Source organism: Sciurus vulgaris, assembly GCF_902686455.1.
Source record: "Sciurus vulgaris genome assembly, chromosome: 3".
Lineage (NCBI taxonomy): Eukaryota > Metazoa > Chordata > Mammalia > Rodentia > Sciuridae > Sciurus > Sciurus vulgaris.
Window position 1 is genome coordinate 28,472,952 of NC_136463.1, and position 19,711 is coordinate 28,492,662.

At 42.3% G+C, this 19,711-nt stretch overlaps 2 protein-coding genes across 6 annotated transcripts in view; one reads left to right on the plus strand and one right to left on the minus strand.

Annotated features, from left to right (window-relative positions):
* Positions 1–19,711, minus strand: part of CA10 (carbonic anhydrase 10) — a 491,731-nt gene that overhangs the window by 85,729 nt on the left and 386,291 nt on the right. For all 4 annotated transcript variants that reach the window (XM_079134031.1, XM_079134032.1, XM_079134030.1 and 1 more), the window contains one exon: positions 17,006–17,191. In XM_079134031.1, coding sequence (XP_078990157.1) covers positions 17,006–17,191 — 186 coding nt within the window. The remainder of the gene's footprint in view (positions 1–17,005; positions 17,192–19,711) is intronic.
* The window catches only part of LOC306657740 (uncharacterized protein), a 69,583-nt gene that overhangs the window by 48,934 nt on the left and 938 nt on the right, over positions 1–19,711 (plus strand). Inside the window, exon 3 of one of the 2 annotated variants that reach the window (XR_013762864.1) lies at positions 10,442–10,564. Coding sequence is in view for 1 of the 2 variants with exons in the window: in XM_079134037.1 (XP_078990163.1) it covers positions 10,442–10,526 (85 nt within the window). In the remaining variant the exon portion in view is untranslated. Of the gene's footprint in view, positions 1–10,441; positions 10,620–19,711 lie in introns of those variants that run through there. The other variant, XM_079134037.1, reaches the window with a different exon arrangement.

A 19,711-nucleotide genomic window follows, 5' to 3' on the forward strand; every position in this document is an offset into this window, starting at 1 on the left:
GCTCAAGTATGTTTCTATGAGGAATAAATATAATGATATAAAAATATATAAATATAATTATAAATATATGTATTACATATATTATTTATATATATAATATAATTTATCATATAGAGTTTTGGGATTTTCATGATTTCAAATTAGTCATTTTTCTGTTTCCTCGATTAGAAAAATATTAGACACACTGCTCTGACTTTGTGAGGCAGGAATATATTTTACTGGGTTGGATTCTTTTTCTGAACTTCTTGGCTCTTAGTTCCTGGTAGAAATGTTTTGTAACTCTGGCTAGAAAATCAACAGGTACTTAATCGAGGCTTAAGGGATTATCGTGCATTTGCAAGAAAGCAAGTCATTCCATAGCTAAGGAAGTGGTGCTTTTGAAAATTTAGCCCTGATCCCTAGCTCTTCACTCAAGTGAATATTCTTTTTCCTTTGAAAAATAAATCAAATACATGCCAGTGTGGAAAAAAAATGCATATTCAATATTAAAAGGTCCACTGTAACTGAACTTTTCTTTTAATTAAAACGAGCATGAAAATTAAATAATATAACCTGCAAAGTTGATTAAGCCCAACCTCTGCCCAAGAAAGCTATGTGTTTCTAACCTGTTGGCATTTTTCAAAACATTAATAATGGGCAAACTATCCCAGTGAGGATATCCTGGGCTTAGATATTCGAAGGCTTTTGGAAAGTGTCCTACATCGGGGACTCTTAAAAGTTAAGTCAACACCAGGGATGGAATAAATCCCCAGGTTGTTCCAGGGCTTTGGAAGGGACAGATATTAGATACAGTTGTCAAGATTAGTCATCTGTGTTCCCTGACTGAAGGGGGTGACAGGGAGCTGGGAGGAAGGGTTACATAGATGGCAGCTGCCCAACAGGTGTTGGCTAATACTGAATAAAAATGGAGCCTAAGGCTGTGGGCAATGGGAACAATAGGAACAATTCTTATTCTTTTTGTTCCAAATTCTGAAAACTAACAATGAGATAAGAGGTGAGGATGGGCCAGGCATGGTGGCGCACGCCTGTAATCCCAGCAGCTCAGGAGGCTGAGGCAGGAGGATTGAGAGCTCAAAGCCAGCCTCAGCAACTTAGCTAGGCCTAAGCAATGCAGTGAGACCCTGTCTCTAAATAAGATACAAAAAGGAACTGGGGATGTGGCTCAGTGGTTAAGCACCCTCGGGTTCAATCCCCAAGTACCAAAATAAATAAACAAGTACATATAGAAAAGAGGCGAGGCTATCTAAAGGGTCATGGATTAGGTTAGAAATGCATTTTTTTTTTTTGGTATGGGGAAGGGAAGTCCTTAACTATTTTGCCCCCTTTGTTATGCCAATATGTCTATTTCCAAATTTGTATATATATATTTTAAATCAAGACATCATCAGCAAACTATTGGAGAAAAAAATAGATTGGGTAGGAGGTCGAATAACATGCTTGACACTTGCTCCCTCCAGGCATGCTGCTAGGGTTCTTTACCTCACATTATCTCATTTTATCCAATCCAAAACCCTTGGAGGTTGATATTCTATCATCATCATTTTTCTCCTTTGGGAGAACCTCGATAACTTGTTAAAGGGCACACAGTAAGTGCAGAGCTGACATTCAGATATGTGTGTGCTGACACTCGCCCCTAGGCAACTTATTTGAGCCTGACTTATGATTTATGCACTGGTAGAAATGAAGGAGTGGGAGAAACTATTAGTGGCCAGTAGGACAAGGGACAAGTCTGGGATGTGTCACTGATGTCTCTGCGAAGAGTAGGACTGTTGAGACACTCAGCCACACACCTCTCTCTCCACCACATAGCTCATCCAGACATAAACTAAGAAAGACTCTTCAGAACTAAAAAATACTATTAATCCAATGGACCCTCCAGACATCTATAGAATATTTCATCCATTGACGACGGAATTCACTTTCTTCTCAGCAGCACATGGAACTTTCTCTAAAAAGATCATATTTTGGGGCACAAAGCAAATCTTTTCTTTTTAACAGAATTTTTTGCATACTATCAGCTCGTAATGGAATGAAATTAGAAGTCAACTATCAGATCGTAATGGAATGAAATTAGAAGTCAACAAAAAGATAAAAAAACAAAACATCTGAATGCCTGGAGTTTAAATAATACACTCTTTGAATGAGGAATGATTCACAGAAGAAATCAAGGGAGACAAAAAAAAGTCTTAGGAACAAGTGAGAATAGATGTACAACGTACCAAGATTTCTAGAACAGTAAAATGCTGAACTCTCCGAGTGCACACTGTGGATTGCTTACAGTTGTCCTTTCCATCAGTAGAGGGTATTCCTACTTGGGATGCTCTCATCCTCCTTCAGCTATGTTTCATGCTTCCTTTTTGGGATCCTGCTGATGTCAGAAAGCCTTCCTTGATGTCCAGATGTGGGTCAGAGCAATCAGTGCCACGTTAGCTTGTAGATTTTGTCAGGCCAGTGGCAATAGGACTGCCTCTTTCCCCACCATATTTTGTGCCTGTCCTCTGCAGATAACAGCTCTCCCCACCATACACATTTCTTCTTTGGAGACCTTGAAATTTGGGATGGAAAGCCAGCTAGCCAGTCATCCTGGACCATCAAGTCCAGGATGGTCTTGATCCGAAGGGAAATAAATTTGGGAACTGAAGAGTGTGTGTGTGTGTGTGTGTGTGTGTGTGTGTGTGTGTGTGTGTGTGTTGGGGGTGTCACTTCTGTTTTCCATGTGCACAGAGAATCTGGAAAGTTTGTGGAGAAAATGAGAAAAAGCGAGAATAAAGCAACCTTGCAGTGATGAGGAGAAATGGAGTCGGAGTAGTTCCTGGGTCATGACCTTGTTTTGGTTCTGGCTTCCTGTTTCTTCACTAGCTTTGGGCATATCCAAAAGGCATTCTAGTAAGTTTTCCTTGTAGTTTAACCTTATTCAAGAGAGTTCTGTTATTTGCACCCCAAAATGCCTTACTAAGATGCCCTTGGGAACTGAGCTCTGTGAGGACAGTGGCTGGTGATGGTTGCTGGTACATCTCAAGGCTGGCAGCTCTTGGCTCATCAGCACCAGTATGTGTTGAATGGTACTGACTGGATACGACTTTTCTATCTAAGAGATGAAGATTTCACTACTTGATTCTCTCCCAAACTGCCATATGGTCCAGGAAATTAAATGAATCAAAACCAAGGGCTGCCTGGTTCCACCGAAAGACACGCCTGGCCTTGTCATTCCCACTCTGAGGAGGAAGGTGCGGAGAGGAGCTGAAAAACACTCAGAAGAGAGCTCACAGCGGAGAAAGTGACAAGCTAGATGGACAGGGTAGGGGCCTGTTTTGTTCTGAGTGTGTTGGAATCAACTTGTTCTTTAATTAAGGGGGAAAAATCACCCTCCAGCTAGTAAAGACACTCCTAAGAAAATTAAAATAATGTGAATCAAGCTAAATGAGTACTCTAGAAACCTGACTAGAGCTTGGTTTGCTGGAGCGTTTTGGACGCACCCGAGGTTTTACAAGCAAAGCCTACACCTGCTTTCTGGAGCAGAGAACGCCCTTCTGTGCTGACCCCAGTAGGCATTCACAGAGGAGTTTAGGCGACAGCATCTTTGGGCTATTCTGGCTCTCTAAAGACCAGAATTGAAACAAAGCCTAAGGAGATGATGATAGTAATTCCTGGGGCTCCTTCCTGGGGGTGCTCAGTGCAGAGAAATCATTTCAGTTCTAACTAGAATAGACAAATGGAAATGGCTCAAGGGGAACCCATAGTTTCAAACACAGTGCTTTATTAACCAAGGGGTTATTTTACCTGCGAGGTGGCTGGATGGCTCAAGTGTGATAGGATGCATGCACATCGAGAGCATGGTGGTAGGATCAGAAGCAGGAAGAGGAGGCTCAGTATCTTAAGTGTCTTAACAGTGAAGGTTCACACACCCAAACGAGCAGGAAAATTTGAATTTTAATTTTTGGCGTCACATCAAATGACTTAATTTGTCACGTTTTACCTTATAGGAGGTATGAGGTTGGCTAGATAGCCTGATCTTTGGGGAAATGTCTCCAGTGGAACACAGACATTTTGTCACACACCTGTGTGTCTGACCCCTCAGTGTTTACATGTGATGATAAAACTATGTAAGATTTTCCTTCCATAGGCCTCCTGGTACTGGCAGGGTTGTGGCTGAGCTATTCCAATCCTTTTGTTTTTCTGGATGAGGGAAAGAAGATTCGAGAGGCCAAGTGGTTTGACTAAGGTCCTCTAGACCCAGGGCTCCTGGTCTAACTGCATCAACCTGGACTGTCCCAGGCAAATCAGGAAAGGCGAGCAGTCTGTCTCACAGCTGGACTCACAGGGCATGGGGAAATACTCCAGGTGCTGGTTCTGAGTGCAAGAATGAGCCCCCATCTGGGGATGGGGAAGGGCGCCACCTGGAGGCTGAGGTGAGGAGGGCAGTTACTTGCCAGACCTCAAACTGATGAGATTTCCCCAACATTCTAAGCTGGGGTTAGCAGGGCCTGGACTGTCCTATACAGTGAGGAAGAGTCTCAATTTGTTTGTGCTTCTCTGATAGAATACCTGAGGCTGGGTAATTTATAAAAAAACAGAAAGTAATTTCTTAGAGTTCTGGAGGGTGGGAAGACCAGGGTCAAGACAGTTGTCTGAGGGCTCTATCTTCTGGAGCAGGGCAAAATGGAGGAGGGCAATCCAGCCAACAGCTGCATTTATAAGGGACTTAATCCTCTCAGGGCCTCACCTCTTAAGTCCCAGCTCTCAGTACCATCACATTGGCAATGTCTGAATTTTGAAGGGGATACATGCAAAGCCTAGCAGTGAGTGTTAGGATAAGCCATGGTCCTAAGGAAGACAAAGACACAGGCAAGGGATGGTGCCATTCACAAAGAATAAAGTGCCTCTTCTTCCAGCTAGCTAGACTGCAGGCAGCATTGACTTGATAAGAAGATGGCGATCAGCAAAGGGCTTGAACCCAGATCCCTAGAGTAAGGGCATTTGGAACAAAGGAGGCAATTTGTAAGAATTTCACTTCCTGCGTGAAATTCTGGGTTCCTGTTAGATGTGAATGGAGGATAGAAATGCTGACCCTGGAAGAGAAAGCTCAAAGGAGCAAGTCAGTGCTAATAAAAACTAGCATGGCTTATGTGCTCACTGTGCGCTGGGTACTGTTCTGAGCACTTTCCATGTATTGATCCTTGAAACAATCCCGTAGGGTAGACCTGTCTCTAATCCTGATTACGATGTTGGTTATCCAATTCTACACAGCTGTTAAAATTCAGAGAACTGTGCTCTCAAAGAAAAATTAATTTTACTGTATGGTAACTTCAAAAATAAATTTGAAAATGAAGGAAGAGAGAAAATATTACATACTGTATAAACCCCTTGATTGAAATTCAAGAAAGGCCAATCTATGTGATGGCAGATTGGTGGTTACCAGGGGTCAAAGTCAGGGGTGGGATGGACTGTAGAGGATCACGTGGGAACTTTCTAGAGTGATGGAAGTATTCCACATCACTGTGGTGGTGTTCAAGGAACTGTACTTGTGAAATCACATCAAATGGGACAGTTAACTTATTATGTCCCATTATCTCATTTATGAAACATCCAAAAAACAGGTTGAGCAATAAATATACCACTTACGGTAATTTTGAAATAAATATTTATGTTTTCAGAGTTCTTTTGAGAAAAGAATAGGTGACTTTAATTTAGTGATATTATTTATTAGTGTGATTAATGGTCTTATCAATATTATTAATGACAATAAATTATATAATAAGCTCTAGATGGTGATTTCCAACCTATTTTAATGCACCTGTGTCAGTTTCACTGAAATATTCACAGCATTGAAAATTTGGGACTTAATGGGTTAAAATTGCTGAATTTTTTTACTATGTAAACTAACCTCAGTAAAGCTGGGGAGAACCACCCTAGAGCATAGGCATCAGTATTTGTTTCATCTTATTAATAAGGAAACTCATTAATAAAGCACTAAGAGGTTCAGTAATGTGCCCAAGGTCACAATGGGTAAGTGATGGAGCCTGGATTCAAACATAGTTCTCACCTGTACAATTAACAGCTGCTCATGCACAGAGGTCACACCTCCTCTGGGCCAGGGGAACCCATCAGTCCTAAAGTGACTGGTGCGACGGGAAGAAAATGCTTGACCCCCACCAAGGACCTTACAGAAGCAGCAGCTGTTCCGGGGTAGCCATTGGATCCATACACCATTAGTCTTTGCTGAAGCAGACACAACGATTTGCTTTGAAAAACTGGTGCAGGGGCACTAGGTCCGGAAGCAGGTATCTGTGATCCCAGGGCCTTCCTCCCTTTTCTGGCTGGCAGCGTGATTTAAAACCCCTGGCTAAGCTCATTTTGCCAAATAGCTCCTGCAGGATTCATTTTCAAGGCCAAATCCAGAAATTTCTAGCTCAGCAAATAGATTCAAAGCAAGAAAATGTATTCACCCCAGCTACCCCTGAGACTAAGGAGTACAGTTTTTCTTGTTTTGCAGAGGAGTGAGGATGGATGTGTTCATGCACAAATTTACAGATATACAATAACTGGCTTATTATGTTTTTAAGAAAAGAGATTAAAAAAAATAACTGTCTCTCTGTATGTACATGCTCATTGCCATCCAGCTGGGCAGGGAAGGAGAGCAAGGCTCCGATCCTGAGCAAGCACAAGTGACTCTGTGTCATATTTCATGCCACTATTCTGCTGCTTGGAGAAATAGGCTCCTGTCTCACTTTGCAGCCAGAAAAAAGTGCAGACTGTTTTTACAGCAGAATGGAGAGGAGTTGAAAGATCATCTCAGGTAGCAGAATAAGGCACTTAGGATTAGAGAGAATGTACTTATGTGATCAAGTGGCAAAAAAGGACCAGGTGACTGGGTTAAGGTCTCTTGGGTGCACAGCTGGGATATCAGATACTTGGCTTCAGATTTTACCTCTTTCCTGAAGCAGTCATGTGACTAAAGTGTCCAAATGTTTTTCCTTCATATATACTAGGGTGCTAATGAGTGCTAGCTCACAAGTTTATTGTTAAGGATTGGGTGTGATAAGACCTTGAGCACCATGCCTGGGATATAGTGTGTGCTCAATAAATTACAGTTGCTGGTAGTACTCATTAGTTCATTGTGCTGATCCTCATATATCTTATCTGCAAGGGGTTTGGACTATCTGAGTCCTAATGTTTAAAAGGCAGACCTGTAGTGGACTTGTATGGCATTTTAAGACTTAAAATGCTCTACCCCAGGAGGACTGTTTATTTACTTTTCTTGCACTGCACAATTATCCTGTAACATATATAGGACTTGCATGATTGGCCTCATCTTACAGTTTAAAAGACTCAAAAAGACGAAATGATTTGCCCAACTCTTCACGAAGTTCACACAGGTCGTAAGTGACAGAGCTCTTGAAGTCAGGTGGTCTAAGTCTACAATGTTGCTCTCTCTCTGATGGCCAGAGTGTCTGACTATTCAGCCAGTGCTCTTTTCCCCTCCGTGCTTCTCTCTGCTTCCTGTGAGTCCCCTTCCAGCCAACCACTGCTCTTGAAGCCTGCCTCTAACAAGCAGATCCAATGAATAATCATGAGAGTAATCCTACTGTTGCCCTTTTAGTGCTGAGATGGGGATAGATTTATAGAGGCCGACTCTGGCTGGTATTTGGGAATGGATAATTACCTTCACTTACTATATCCTAGGTGCTTCTGCTAAATATTTACTGCCCAGAATTCTGCCCTTTCCAACCGATTCTGAACACCAGCATGCCACAGGCAACTAAGTGGCATAATTCATTTGGGGCAACCATAAATCTAAGGCTTCTACCAGAAATGATGCAAAAAATTAATGGAACATGAAATCAAGTAAATGGAATTGAGTACAGTAATTAGTTCATATTTTAATCCTCAGGTCTGTTTATTATCTGTCAACTGGCGAGCAATTAAGTCGGCACCATCGAGGCGATTAGCTTTGTTTCAGCAGAAGTTTATCGATATGTCAGAGCAAATGAATCTGGGAGTTTTAAATGCCTTTATTTTGAATTGTACAGCAGCACATCCCTGAAGTGGCTAGACAGCTAATGATTTAATTTTGCAATATTATTGTCTAGATTACTTATATTTAATATCACAGAGCTGTTCTGGAGGTTATTGGGACACGTGGGCAGGAGGATTCAAACTGCACAGAAATATCACTCCTATCCTTGATGCTACAGTTTGATTGCTTTTCCATATTGAGACCAAAGAAGGATCTTTAAGGCATTACACTTTCCATTTTTAGTCTCCCAATCTTCAATTTTTACATTTCTTGCAATCAGGCAGTGTATGGCGTGTCCTCAGTTGCTGATTCTTTTCTTGGAGGGGCAATTTGGCACCCTTAAGATCCATTTCCTCCTGGACACGCATCCTGCTCATGTTTGTAAAGTAACTGGCCAAAGTCTTTGCTGTTTGGAGGCTGACTCCATAAACACCTGTGTGACAAGCATATGCTCATGAGTGCAGGAAATCTGATGCTTGGGTTACAGGCTCTACTGGGCATTTAAACTAAATGACTTAAAGGAACTTTTGAATCCTGGGATTTCACAGAATTTAAAATTAAAAATCCCAAACTAAGAGTCAGGCAATATAGGTTCTGATCCTGATTCTGCCACTGAATCTTGGTGACCTCAGACCTCTGTCCTTCTGGCATTTGATTTTTTCTTTGTACAGGACGTGGTTTGGAAGAGAGGATCTCAAAGGTGCACCTGACAGGGACACTTTAGGTGGAAGTTTCTAGAAGACTCCTTCTTTCCAACTCTGGGTCTGTATCTGGAAGTGGGAAATGAGAGTCTTGTGGCACTTGTGCCAAGTTCTCATGAACTGCTGACAGAGGTCAGAGTAGCAGTGAATAGGTCATTCTTATTTAAGACCTTCTTTTCCAATTGATTTGATTCCTGAGGTTTTGGAAAAGAGTTTTAAAAACCCAGCTAGTTCATGGGAGTGTTATGAGTAGGACTCATCCCTTCAATTGCCATGTCACGGCTACTGATAAACGAAGTCCTCATTCATCACTCGCAAAGTGATGACTGACGGTCTCCATGGTGACATGTGGTCTAAGACTGAACCCTTATCAAATTCTGGTTAATTCCTGTCTTGCACATAATCTTTTTGATGTCACGCCTCCATCCAGGCTTTATTGGAAACACCATGGGGAAGGTCAGGGTGCAGAGGAGGAGGATGGTGACTGTCATAATGCCATCCTGGTGAGACCAGGCCAGAGGCATGACTCAGGTTAGGATGGAGTTTGCGGGATGGTGAATTGACCTCAGCAGGCTGCCTTCAAATGCAATATCTTCACTCCAAGGCTGCCCTGCTGTGTCCATTTAAAATCGGCAGGGCAGGGAGCTGCTGCTGAATTGACTGGGCTGTCCTTTCCCAAAAGTGTATCATGAAAATTTCCAGAGGGAAAACTTTCCCTGCGTAGATTAGAGTCACCGTCCACTTGCTGTTGTGTTTACAATGTGCATGACCACCATCTGGACTCCTGACCCCTGTTTGCTCTGCTTCTCAAAGGCCAGCTTGCTCGCTCTGGCTCCCAGAATCCAGAACTTTGGCTTCTAGCATTGGCAAAGGCAAGCTCCCTAGTTTGATCCTGGGAGTAATTCCAGGGCTGACATGAAGACTCTAAATGAATTATTCTAGCACACTAGCTCCAAATGATTCCATTGCTCCTCCCAGTTACCCTGAAGAGTTCACTTACCTTGGATTTGTGATTAATTTAACATAAAAATTCTAGAACTTCTGTTAATATTGACATTAAGTTGATTTGGTTTGTCATTATGACTATAAAATTTAGTTCATGATATACTGGGCATAATTTAGGCAAGTTGAAAGCTACAGTCTTTTAAATGATTTTCATTCACTCTTTCAATCTCTTTGTTTAGCAAGATTTATCCAGAGCCCATTACGTATATGGGAAGATATTAACAGTATGTCTGGGCGGACAGGATTCTCTGTTGGATCATAGACTCTCAAAGGGAGGCTCTATGGCTGTTCGGTCTTTGGATTTAATCCTTGTGCTTGGGCCCAGACTTAGCAAATCATCCTTAGTGTGGGGATTAGGCTTAATGTAGGTTTTGGCCTACATTAAGCAGTGCTGTCAATCAAAAGATCTGAGTTAAGTACAACCTTGGTCATTTATTGTCTTGGGTCTTATTTCCCCCAGGGAAAAAGGAGAAAACATTAATAGAAGCCTCATTGAGCTAGTGCTTATTGATTAAATAGGAGAATTTATGTCTGTGTGCTTTGGGATGGATTCAGCATAAAAGCTGAAGTGTATATGAAGCCCATGCAAAGAGGACCCACGTGTTCTGCCGCAGCCCCTGGCCCTGCTCCTACCTTCAACCTTAGGCCTAACCACTCACGCGCATGCCTGCGCGGCTTCTGCTCTTCCTCAGGCACTCACGGTTCTCTCCCTTTCCAGAGCCATTGTGCTGGCGACTGCCTCTGCTGGCCATGTCCTGCCCCTGGACATCCTCCTGGCCAGCTCACAGATGCCATCCTCTTGATGAGATCTACCCTGGTCTCCTGATTTAAACTTGTGACCGTAAGTTCTCTACTAGTCAGTCTCTGTTACCCTTACTTGGCTCTATTTCTGTGCGCAGGGCTTTTATCATAGTTTGAACATATAAACGTATTCATTTATTATGTTTATTACTATTATCTGTCTACTCCCACTTGACTGTAAGGACTTGAAGGGTAGGGATTTTGATCTGTTTTATTCACTGTAGCACAAAGTAGATAATCAATATCTGTTAATGGGATAAGTGAAGGAAGGTAAATCACAAAGCATGTAAAGTGACCAGATGTTAGCGGCGACTACCTATGGACCTGGCTGAGCAAGTTCTGGATTGTGCTGCACAGTAATTGATTGACTCAAGTCTGTGCCTTTTTCCTCCAATGTATCTGAAATCCCTTCTGGTGACACTTAATTATGTAATCATTTTTTGTCTTCCATCATCTTTAGGGTAGGACCAGGTTTGTGCTTTATAAATATATTTTGAACTTTACAAGGCTTAATTCTTTCCTAGAGAAATCCCAGAAGAAGTCTCAGTGGTAATTATGAACTAAAGCCCTCTCTCCTTTCCAGTTTCTAGTGGAATGTGATGCTTTGGGGAGCTTTTATCAAACCAATCTGTCTTTCATTTAAATGGGGTTGTATATTTATATCCTGTGTAGTCAATGAATGCAACACACCTCTGAATTTCAGGGAAAAAAAGTTTATAAGGTTTTTGTTCTTGGGATGCTAATGGTTGGGTTGTTGATTTGGCAATCCAGCGACTCTTTCCACAAGCATCACTTGAACTTTTACTGTATGTAAAGCACTGTGCTAGGTGCACAGCATACAAAGGCGAATAGTTCTCACCCTGAAGAGGTTCACCAAGATCATTCATCCCTTCCTGCAGTCAACATGTAGTGGCCACATTCATGCACCAGACAATGTAGGAGGAGTTGGGGATACAGTGATGATCAAGATAAAATTCCCATCAGCAGGGAAGGAGGCTTCCAGTAGAAATGAGAATACATAGTTACCAGATCTGCTGCGATGAGTAATGCCATAGATTGTGGTCAGCAACATTGTTAGGTAAAAGACCAGGTAGTAAATGTGTTGTTTTTTGCAGGCCACGTATGGTCTCCATTGCTGCTTGCTGCTGCTGCTTCTCCTCCTCCGCCTGCTCCTCCTCTTTTCCACCTTCTCCTTCTCCTCACCTCCTCTTTCTTTTCATTCCCCCTCTTCCTCCTCTTTTTCTCTTTTTATTCTTAAACAAGTTTCTAAATGTAAACCATTCTTAGGTCCTGGGCTGGACTTAGCCCATAAGGCATGGTCTGCAAACCCCTGTCATAGATAGATAGACAGGGTTCTTGGAAACCTTCCAGAGGGGGAAGCACCTGACTGGCTGGGGGGTGGGGTGGAGGGAGGGAAAGGAGCTTGGGAATCTCTAACAGGAAGACTGAGGTGGATGAGGGATGGCAGTTGGAGCTGGCTTTTAGAGTGGAGGGAGAGCTTTCTTAAGGCCCCTGGGTAACACTTCCATACATCACCATGTACCTGCTATTCTTGAACATCTGGATTCTCATTCTCTCTCAGCCTTCAATTGTGCCACTGACTCTCTCTACCGGGAGATCCCAGTCACACAGCCAAGTGCTCACTAGATGACCTGAGCGTTCCTCCACTGAGTGGTGCAATGCCTCCTGGGCCCTGGTTTTAAGTTGGTGCTCCCCTGCCCCCCACTGTTCACACCCCAGCACACTTGAGTCCAACTTGGTATTAGTTGCTTATCCTACAGATTTGTGTTGCTTTAGGGAGAAGGATGCAAATGATTGTTTCCTTGAAGAGAATAAGGCCTGAATTTTCTGTTGTTCAGTCTTAGTTATTGATTCTGAGTTAGATGTTATCTCTTTTCTGATTCAAGCCACCAAAAAAGGAGGGAAAAACCCCATATTTTACACATGACCTTTAACCTCCCTTCCTTAAATGTATTTTGAGCAGGATCAGAGACTCCAGAGGCTGCGACCTAGAAAGGTCAACTGCCTTCACCTTCAGAAGGAGCAGCAAGTGAGCTGTTCTGCACAACTGTGCATCCATTTCCTCCCTGCCTCAGCCCCTCTGCCCACCCCCACTTCCTCTCTCTCTCTCTTTCTCTCTCTCAGTACTAGAGATTGAACTCAGGGGTGCTTTATCACTGAGTCACATTCCAAGCTCTTTTTATTTTATTTTATTTTTTTGAGACAGGGTCTCACTTAGTTGCTTAGGGCCTTGCTGTGTTGCTGAGGCTGGCCTTGAACTTGAGATCCTCCTGCCTCAGCCTCCTGAGTTGCTAGGATTATAGGAGTGTGCCATTGTGCCTGGCCCATTTTCTCTTCTTATGATTCAAAGAAAGCTATTTCATAATCCTCTTCCAGAATAAACCTGAAATACATTCACAGCGTGTTGCCTTTTAGCATACCTCTCTCCCAATACATGCAGGCTTCTCTGGGTGGAAGCTGGACTTTGGCTCATGCCTCACTCAGAGCCCATCACACAGCAGAAGCACAATAGTCATGCAAAGAGTGGATAAAATCAACAAAAGGAGCAGGTCACAGGCAGCCTGTGGAGGGACTGGTGCAAATCTCAGGGTTCCCTTTATCCCTTGGAAAAGAAGAACTTAAAGGTTTTGAAAATGAATTTGTCCAATTTCTCCCAGATAAGAAAGATTTTTTTTTTTTCTTGTCTAGCCTCACTATTGCAACTTAATCCACAGACATGCTTCTTTTCCAGTATTATCTTTTGCCTGGCTAAATGTATTTGTTTCTTTTCATAAATACCCTACTTTATACTGGATATTAATCTAAGCACTTAGACATGATTAGCAAGCTAAGGGTTTTACTTATTAAAAACAGTTAATTTTGCCTTTAAAAAAATTGAGACATTTGAATCCCTGAATGTGCTCATTTATCACCAACCCCCAGCAAGGCACCCAGGAGTCCTCCATGTAGGACATGAATAATTTTTATAAAAATGCAATTGCTGACTGTGTCGTACATCCATGCAGCTTTATAAAACAAAGCAAATGATTACCATCAATTATAATAACCTCACTAGACAAGACTGCAATTAATCTCTAGCTCTTCAGATAACGACTGTTGCACCATGCTAAGGAAAATGGCTGCCATTAATTGACTTATCACGATCAGCAATGATAGATGGGGTAGATGGCAATGTGATTATTCACTGTCAACAAAATAAACACATACTTTGTTGTGAGGAGTGTCTACTTGAGTCCTCTCAGAGAATAGCCAGAAATAGAGAGACCTAGGGTGGCTTTAAAGGGAGCACAAAATAAAAGTAAAAAGTTAAGCAACGGGGTGACATGTATTTGCTTTTCCTGAGGCTAACCCTCTACTGGAGGAAATATCTATGGGAAGACCAGAGATGGTGTAGAACTTCATGAACAGAAATTCACCTGCTTGTATGAAGACACTAGATTCTGCTCAATGCCTAGTAATTCCCACAAGGGCTATTCACTGTTTTCAGAAGCAAACTCATTTCACTGATGGCTGGCCTTCACTGTTAGAACATATATTTAACTAAACTCCATTTTTCTAGAACTTCCACCCATTGGCTCTAGGTCTTTCCCCTCATGCTGCAAAGAAAACGCTAATCTCTTGTTCACTAAAGCCCTTTAAGAGGCTCTGTTGGCCAATTGCTTCTCCAATGATCTGCCACATGGCCTCCAAAATTCTGGTTTCTTACACTAAAACACACACCCAGTTTGTCTACATACCATTCATTGAGAGGCTTGGAAAGAAATGTGATACAACTGATGTGGTCTACTTGGCAAGGTCTAACTCTACTTATGCTGAGGCTGATGCTCAACAAACCTGTCTTGGAACAATGGGTATGTCCACTGGGAAGCTGTTCCCCAAGTCCCATCAGTCCAGAGAGCTCTTCAACTTGCTATTTCCAGGAAGAAATTACCCAGGTGTTCTCCCTGTCCACTCCCCCCCCCCCCGCCGCATTTTTTGTGCAGTAAGGTTTTATTGATTAAGTCCTCATTGTTTAGAAACCTGTATAATTCTGGCAGAGCTTGTCCTGAAATGGGCATAGTAGTTGCTAACCAAAATCTCTCGGGGAAAGTTTTACAAATGCTCATACCTGGTCCCCAGCTCCCTGAGAATCCCACTCAGCTTGGTTGGGGAAGGACTCAGACACAGATGTTTTGACAATGCGACCTAGCTCTCAGTATTTGTTTATTTACAACTCTGTTTAAAGGCATCCTTCCCTGAAGCCTTTCTTCATTGAGAGTACTTCATGTCCTCTTGAGGTAGCACTTCATGATCAGAGTCTCAGACTCTTCTGGGAACTTTTAAAAATGCAAATTCTTATGGTCACCTGATTGCTGTGGTCTGGGGGAGGTCTGGGAAAAATAAATACCCTAAGAGGTCAAATTTCTGTGCTTCCCTAAAGGATTCTGGGAGCACTTATTTACTCTGAAATTGTAACCTGTGCATGCAGAAGCCACAAGACACCCTTATTATATATCAAAGAAGAAAGCCATATAAAGAACTCTGATGTCAAGATTTTAGCCTAGAACCCATCCCTGTATTCACTCCTTCATTTAAACAGTAGAAATGCTTCCACTCCAAGACAATGTTGTGATGGTGTCCAGGCACTGGGATACGACAGTCCGGTGAGGGAGAAAAACAAAGGAATAAGAGCAAACGGGCGAGCGAGGAAGTAAACCAACAGTTAAAATAAATACAAATTATCTATATCCTTAAAAGGAAGAGTTTATCTAACTTTGAATGTTTTCTAATTCACACTCGCAGTCCCCAGTTACTCTCAACGTGGGAGTTTTTGCCCTGGTTTTATCATATGCCCTGCCCACAGGAACTTTCCAGTGCATTGCCTTTGTAGACATCCCTAATCAATTCTAGTTTTTTCCCCAACAGATGCAGGAGGAAACTCATACTCCTGCTCGACCCCACTGTCCATGCAGCCATTACTAATAGATCCCAGATAAAATGCTAGGTGAAATCTACATGCAGCTTCTCTAACACACAGTGCCCTGACATGTCTCTGGGCCTTTTCTTATGCTATCCCTTATTTCCTGCTTTATTTTCTGTTTTTGTCTTATTAACCAAATACTTCCAGTGCTTCTTACATTTGAAATCCCACTTAAATTTTAAAATAACCTAAAGAGATGTCAAAATTGTGCTTTAGAAGGCCCAAGTAATATCTCAAGATAACATAGTTAGTGTATATCAAAGCAGGAGCTCCACACTCAGGCCCTTTGACTCCAAAGCTGATGCTCTTAAAATTGCTCTTCATTGCATCTCTTCAGAGCCCAGTTCAAAGGGCAACTCCTCTGTGAAGCTTCTTCTGACCCCTTCAAGTGAAATTTGTCACTTTTTCCCTTTGAGTATGCCAAGGTCTTTGTACAGTTCCATTACAGCATGACATTATACTTTAATGATTTGAATATAGCATGCTTTGAACTCCTCTGTGGTGGGAGCTCTTTTTTTTTCCCTCTTTCTTTTAAAAATCCCTGTATCCGTGGTAACTAACTGAGTCCCCAGGCAGACTCTTAGTTGATACATTTTAAACACACATCAAAATCTGGCCGATGGACTCCTTCAAGTTGTGGGTCTGTTTCTCAGGGTCCGACCCTACAACATTAAAAATAATGCCAGGCAGGTTTAAACATGAACTGGATTTAAAAAAAAACAAAGAGTCTTAACGATATTCATGCTGCTGCAATTTCAAAGCCTTTCTGACCTTAATACAGGGCATTTAGGCATAAGAGAACACCCAATCCCTAGTTGATAACCACCCTCAAGGATAACGCAGGGAAAACGGGTCAAAATGAGCTACACCCTGCTTGTCAAATGTCACGTCACAGATGAAGTCTGTTTAAACTATAGTTCCCATCCTATGATTGAAACCATGGTTGGGCTTACTGCTGTGGCCTGAGTTTTGTCTGGGTAGACGGTGGTACACTTACCATTAATGGTGGCACATGGTGACATTTCCATTCTGCAAACCATTAGATTCTCAGGCAAACCATTTAGTTGCCTGACATTTATTTCATAGTATGTTATAGTTTTGAGCAAATAAGACTTATTCTAGTAGAAAGGAGAATAACAAAATCTGCACTATCATCCTAGATACGCAAGAATCTGATGGTCCAGATGGGTACGCGGAGGGTGAGGGTTTGGGGGTCAAATAATATCCTGGAGATATAATAGGTCATGAGTCCCAAGAGACCTGCACCAACATCTCACAAGAAAATGCTCTGTTTCATTGTTGCCTTCCCTGGGAAATATTGGGAGCTGGTTATAGACTTCCACACCAACATGCAAAAGACAGATGGAGAAAGGAGACACAGACCTTCTTGTTTCACAGATTAGAGAGAAATCTTCCCATCTGTTATTCCATCTTGGATGTGAACAGCACCAAATCTCATGAGCTGGCACTTGGCCTTAGTACTCTGACAGACCTACCTACCTCCCCAGAGAACGCCTGTCCATTGAGGAGGTGCTCCGACCCTTGGCTATCCTCACTCCCAAAGTGTAGCCGGATCTCCTCCAGCCGATGGCTGTACGTCATGGGACCTCCTGATATGTTGACCAAGTGCTCCTTGTCCAGGCGGAGGGACACATGTCTTCCAGTGTTGTACATGGTCCCACTGACCTGCAAGGCAAAGGCGACAGGTCAAGCGAGACTCTTCCTCCATTGTGCCCCAAACAAGCATGGTGTGCTCCATGGCAACCCAAACCCAGCATGATGGCTTTTCCTTCTGGTTAGAAGGCATTACGCTAAATCCCCATGGGGAGTAGGAAATGGCAGCCTCCCCAGAGGGCATTCCTGCCCTACCTGGCTTCTAAGGTATTCCTGTGAAGCATAAACCACATTATCATTTAGGAATTTGAGATAGAAACTCAAAGGTGACCTCACCAACTGTGATCAGTATTTTGTATATTGCAACTTATAGAGATAACTTGTCCCTCTTACCATAAGCATTTGGAAGGCAGAGATTCTGTAAAGTTTCAAAATCTCAGGTGTGAGAAATCGGAGAAAGCAGTTAGCAGAGAGAGATGCTAGGAACAAAGGAGAGACAAGGAAGTTGAGAGACGACTAGGAGCAAAGGCTGGTGGGAAACCAAAGCACTGTGGTGTCTGGTCTCAGGGGTCCCGTCCTGTGTTTTTGTTAGATCCCTGTCCTGCCCCTGCCACCAGATATTGCACAGGATAACTCTGATCCTTCCTCCAGCTGGCAGCCAAACTAGAGAGTCCCCCAGGTTTCCCATTTCACCCAGTCCCAGATTAATTTCACATTCCCGATTCCATCTTGCTTTGGTCCCTTTGAACTGCTATGCTTGCTGGTCTGTGTTCTTTTTCTTTCTTCTATCTTTGAACGTGGTGTTTAACTTCATTTTCTGAACTGTGACCTTAGCATTTCCCAACAACTGACTCTAGAACATGGTTCCCACCTGGGACTCTACTTCCTTACTCTCCTGGGTTGATGTAGCTCTGGGAGCAAGATGTGGAGCTTAGGGGAGACTGTCTTTTTTAGTACCCTTGAGTCTGGGCTGGCCCTGTTGCTGACTTTGGCCAATAGCAGCTGCAATATGCTAGCTCTGAGTGACTTTTAGAGGACTTCTATACTTCTAGTCACCTTCTTGGAAATTTAAGAATATCATGCAAGTAAACCTGGGCTAGCAGGCTAGGGGATGAGACCACAGGAAGAAGAGCCATCCCAGGAGAGACCAACCTAGACCAGCCAACCCATAGCTGACCCATCAGCTGATTGGCCCTGTCAAGATCAGTATGGCTTATAACAGACCAGAAGCAATACCCACTGATGTATAGACTTGGAGCTAAATAATTAAATTGTTAAGTTTTGGAATGGTTTGTCATGCAGCAAAAGCTAACAGATACACACTAAGGCAATCATCTCTCTCCTGTGAATCTGGAACAGTCAGTAAATACTCTGACAGAAACTCTGGAGAGTCTCTGTTGAGTCCTTGAACTGCAAGGTCCCAAGACAGTAGAGCTGCTAGGCAGAGGAAAAATCAGAACAAGAGAGAAGAATGAAGCAGATGTGTCGGGGGGGTGGGGAGAGAGAGAGAAAGAGAGAGGGAGAGGCTGACTCCAGAAACTATTGCGTCTCTTTGTCACAGTTCCTTCAAGAGCTGTGCTCTTCTCAGATGCTGCACATCTTATCAATAAATTTCTTTTCTTTTCTTAAGTTACCCGTTTCTTGCAACTCAATGATCCTCTTTGAAGGTTCCATTCTTGTTCTCTAGCCTCAAATGCATGTATATTTAGTTGTGATGAGACAATGAAAATTTGCCTTAACTTTTTGGCAGCACAATGGTTCCAAGATATTTGCAGTTGACATTACTTCATATTTAAATGAAATTTATTTTTTTCCATGGCATAACATATGGTTCAGAAGATATAACACAGCTCAAGGAAAAAGAATCAACCACAAATTAACCAAAACCACTGCTAATATTTTGTTATATATACTTTTTACTTTCATGACAATATAAGACACATATTTTATGTATCTGCATATAAATAGATAATACATTATTTTTCACATAGATACACACGTCCAGGTCATTAACCTTTTCTGTAATATCACTTTGAAATGGTTGCATAACATTTCATCATAAAAGTATGTAGCTCATTCTTGAATCTTTACACTCCTTTTACTTTTTCACTGTTGTAAAAAATACTATGATTAATATCCTTAAAGGATAAAACTTTTTACTAACTGAGGCATGTTTCTTGAGGCAAACTGCAGGTCAAATGGTGTATTCATTATCACAACATTTACTATGTATTGCCAAATCCATCGTTATGGGGAGTAGATCCCATAGAGCTAGAAGTATGTAATTCTCTTATGATGACATTAAGTTCAGGACCATAGGATTCAATCTGGAAACACCCATGCACCTGTAGGTATGTTATGCTTCATCAAGAGTTGTCCTGAGTTCTTACAGCACATATGCTTTGTACCACTGGGCAAGTGTCATGGGCTTCCTGCATTTCTGGAAATCCATTCATCTGTGTCTGTCTAAAGTCCCTAAGAAAATTGTTGCCCACTGAAGCAAGGCAAGGCCATATCATATGCTTGTCTGCATTTTCTCAGTACTTAGAAAACACGCAACACACAGCAGGTAGAAAATCAAGGACTCTGGAG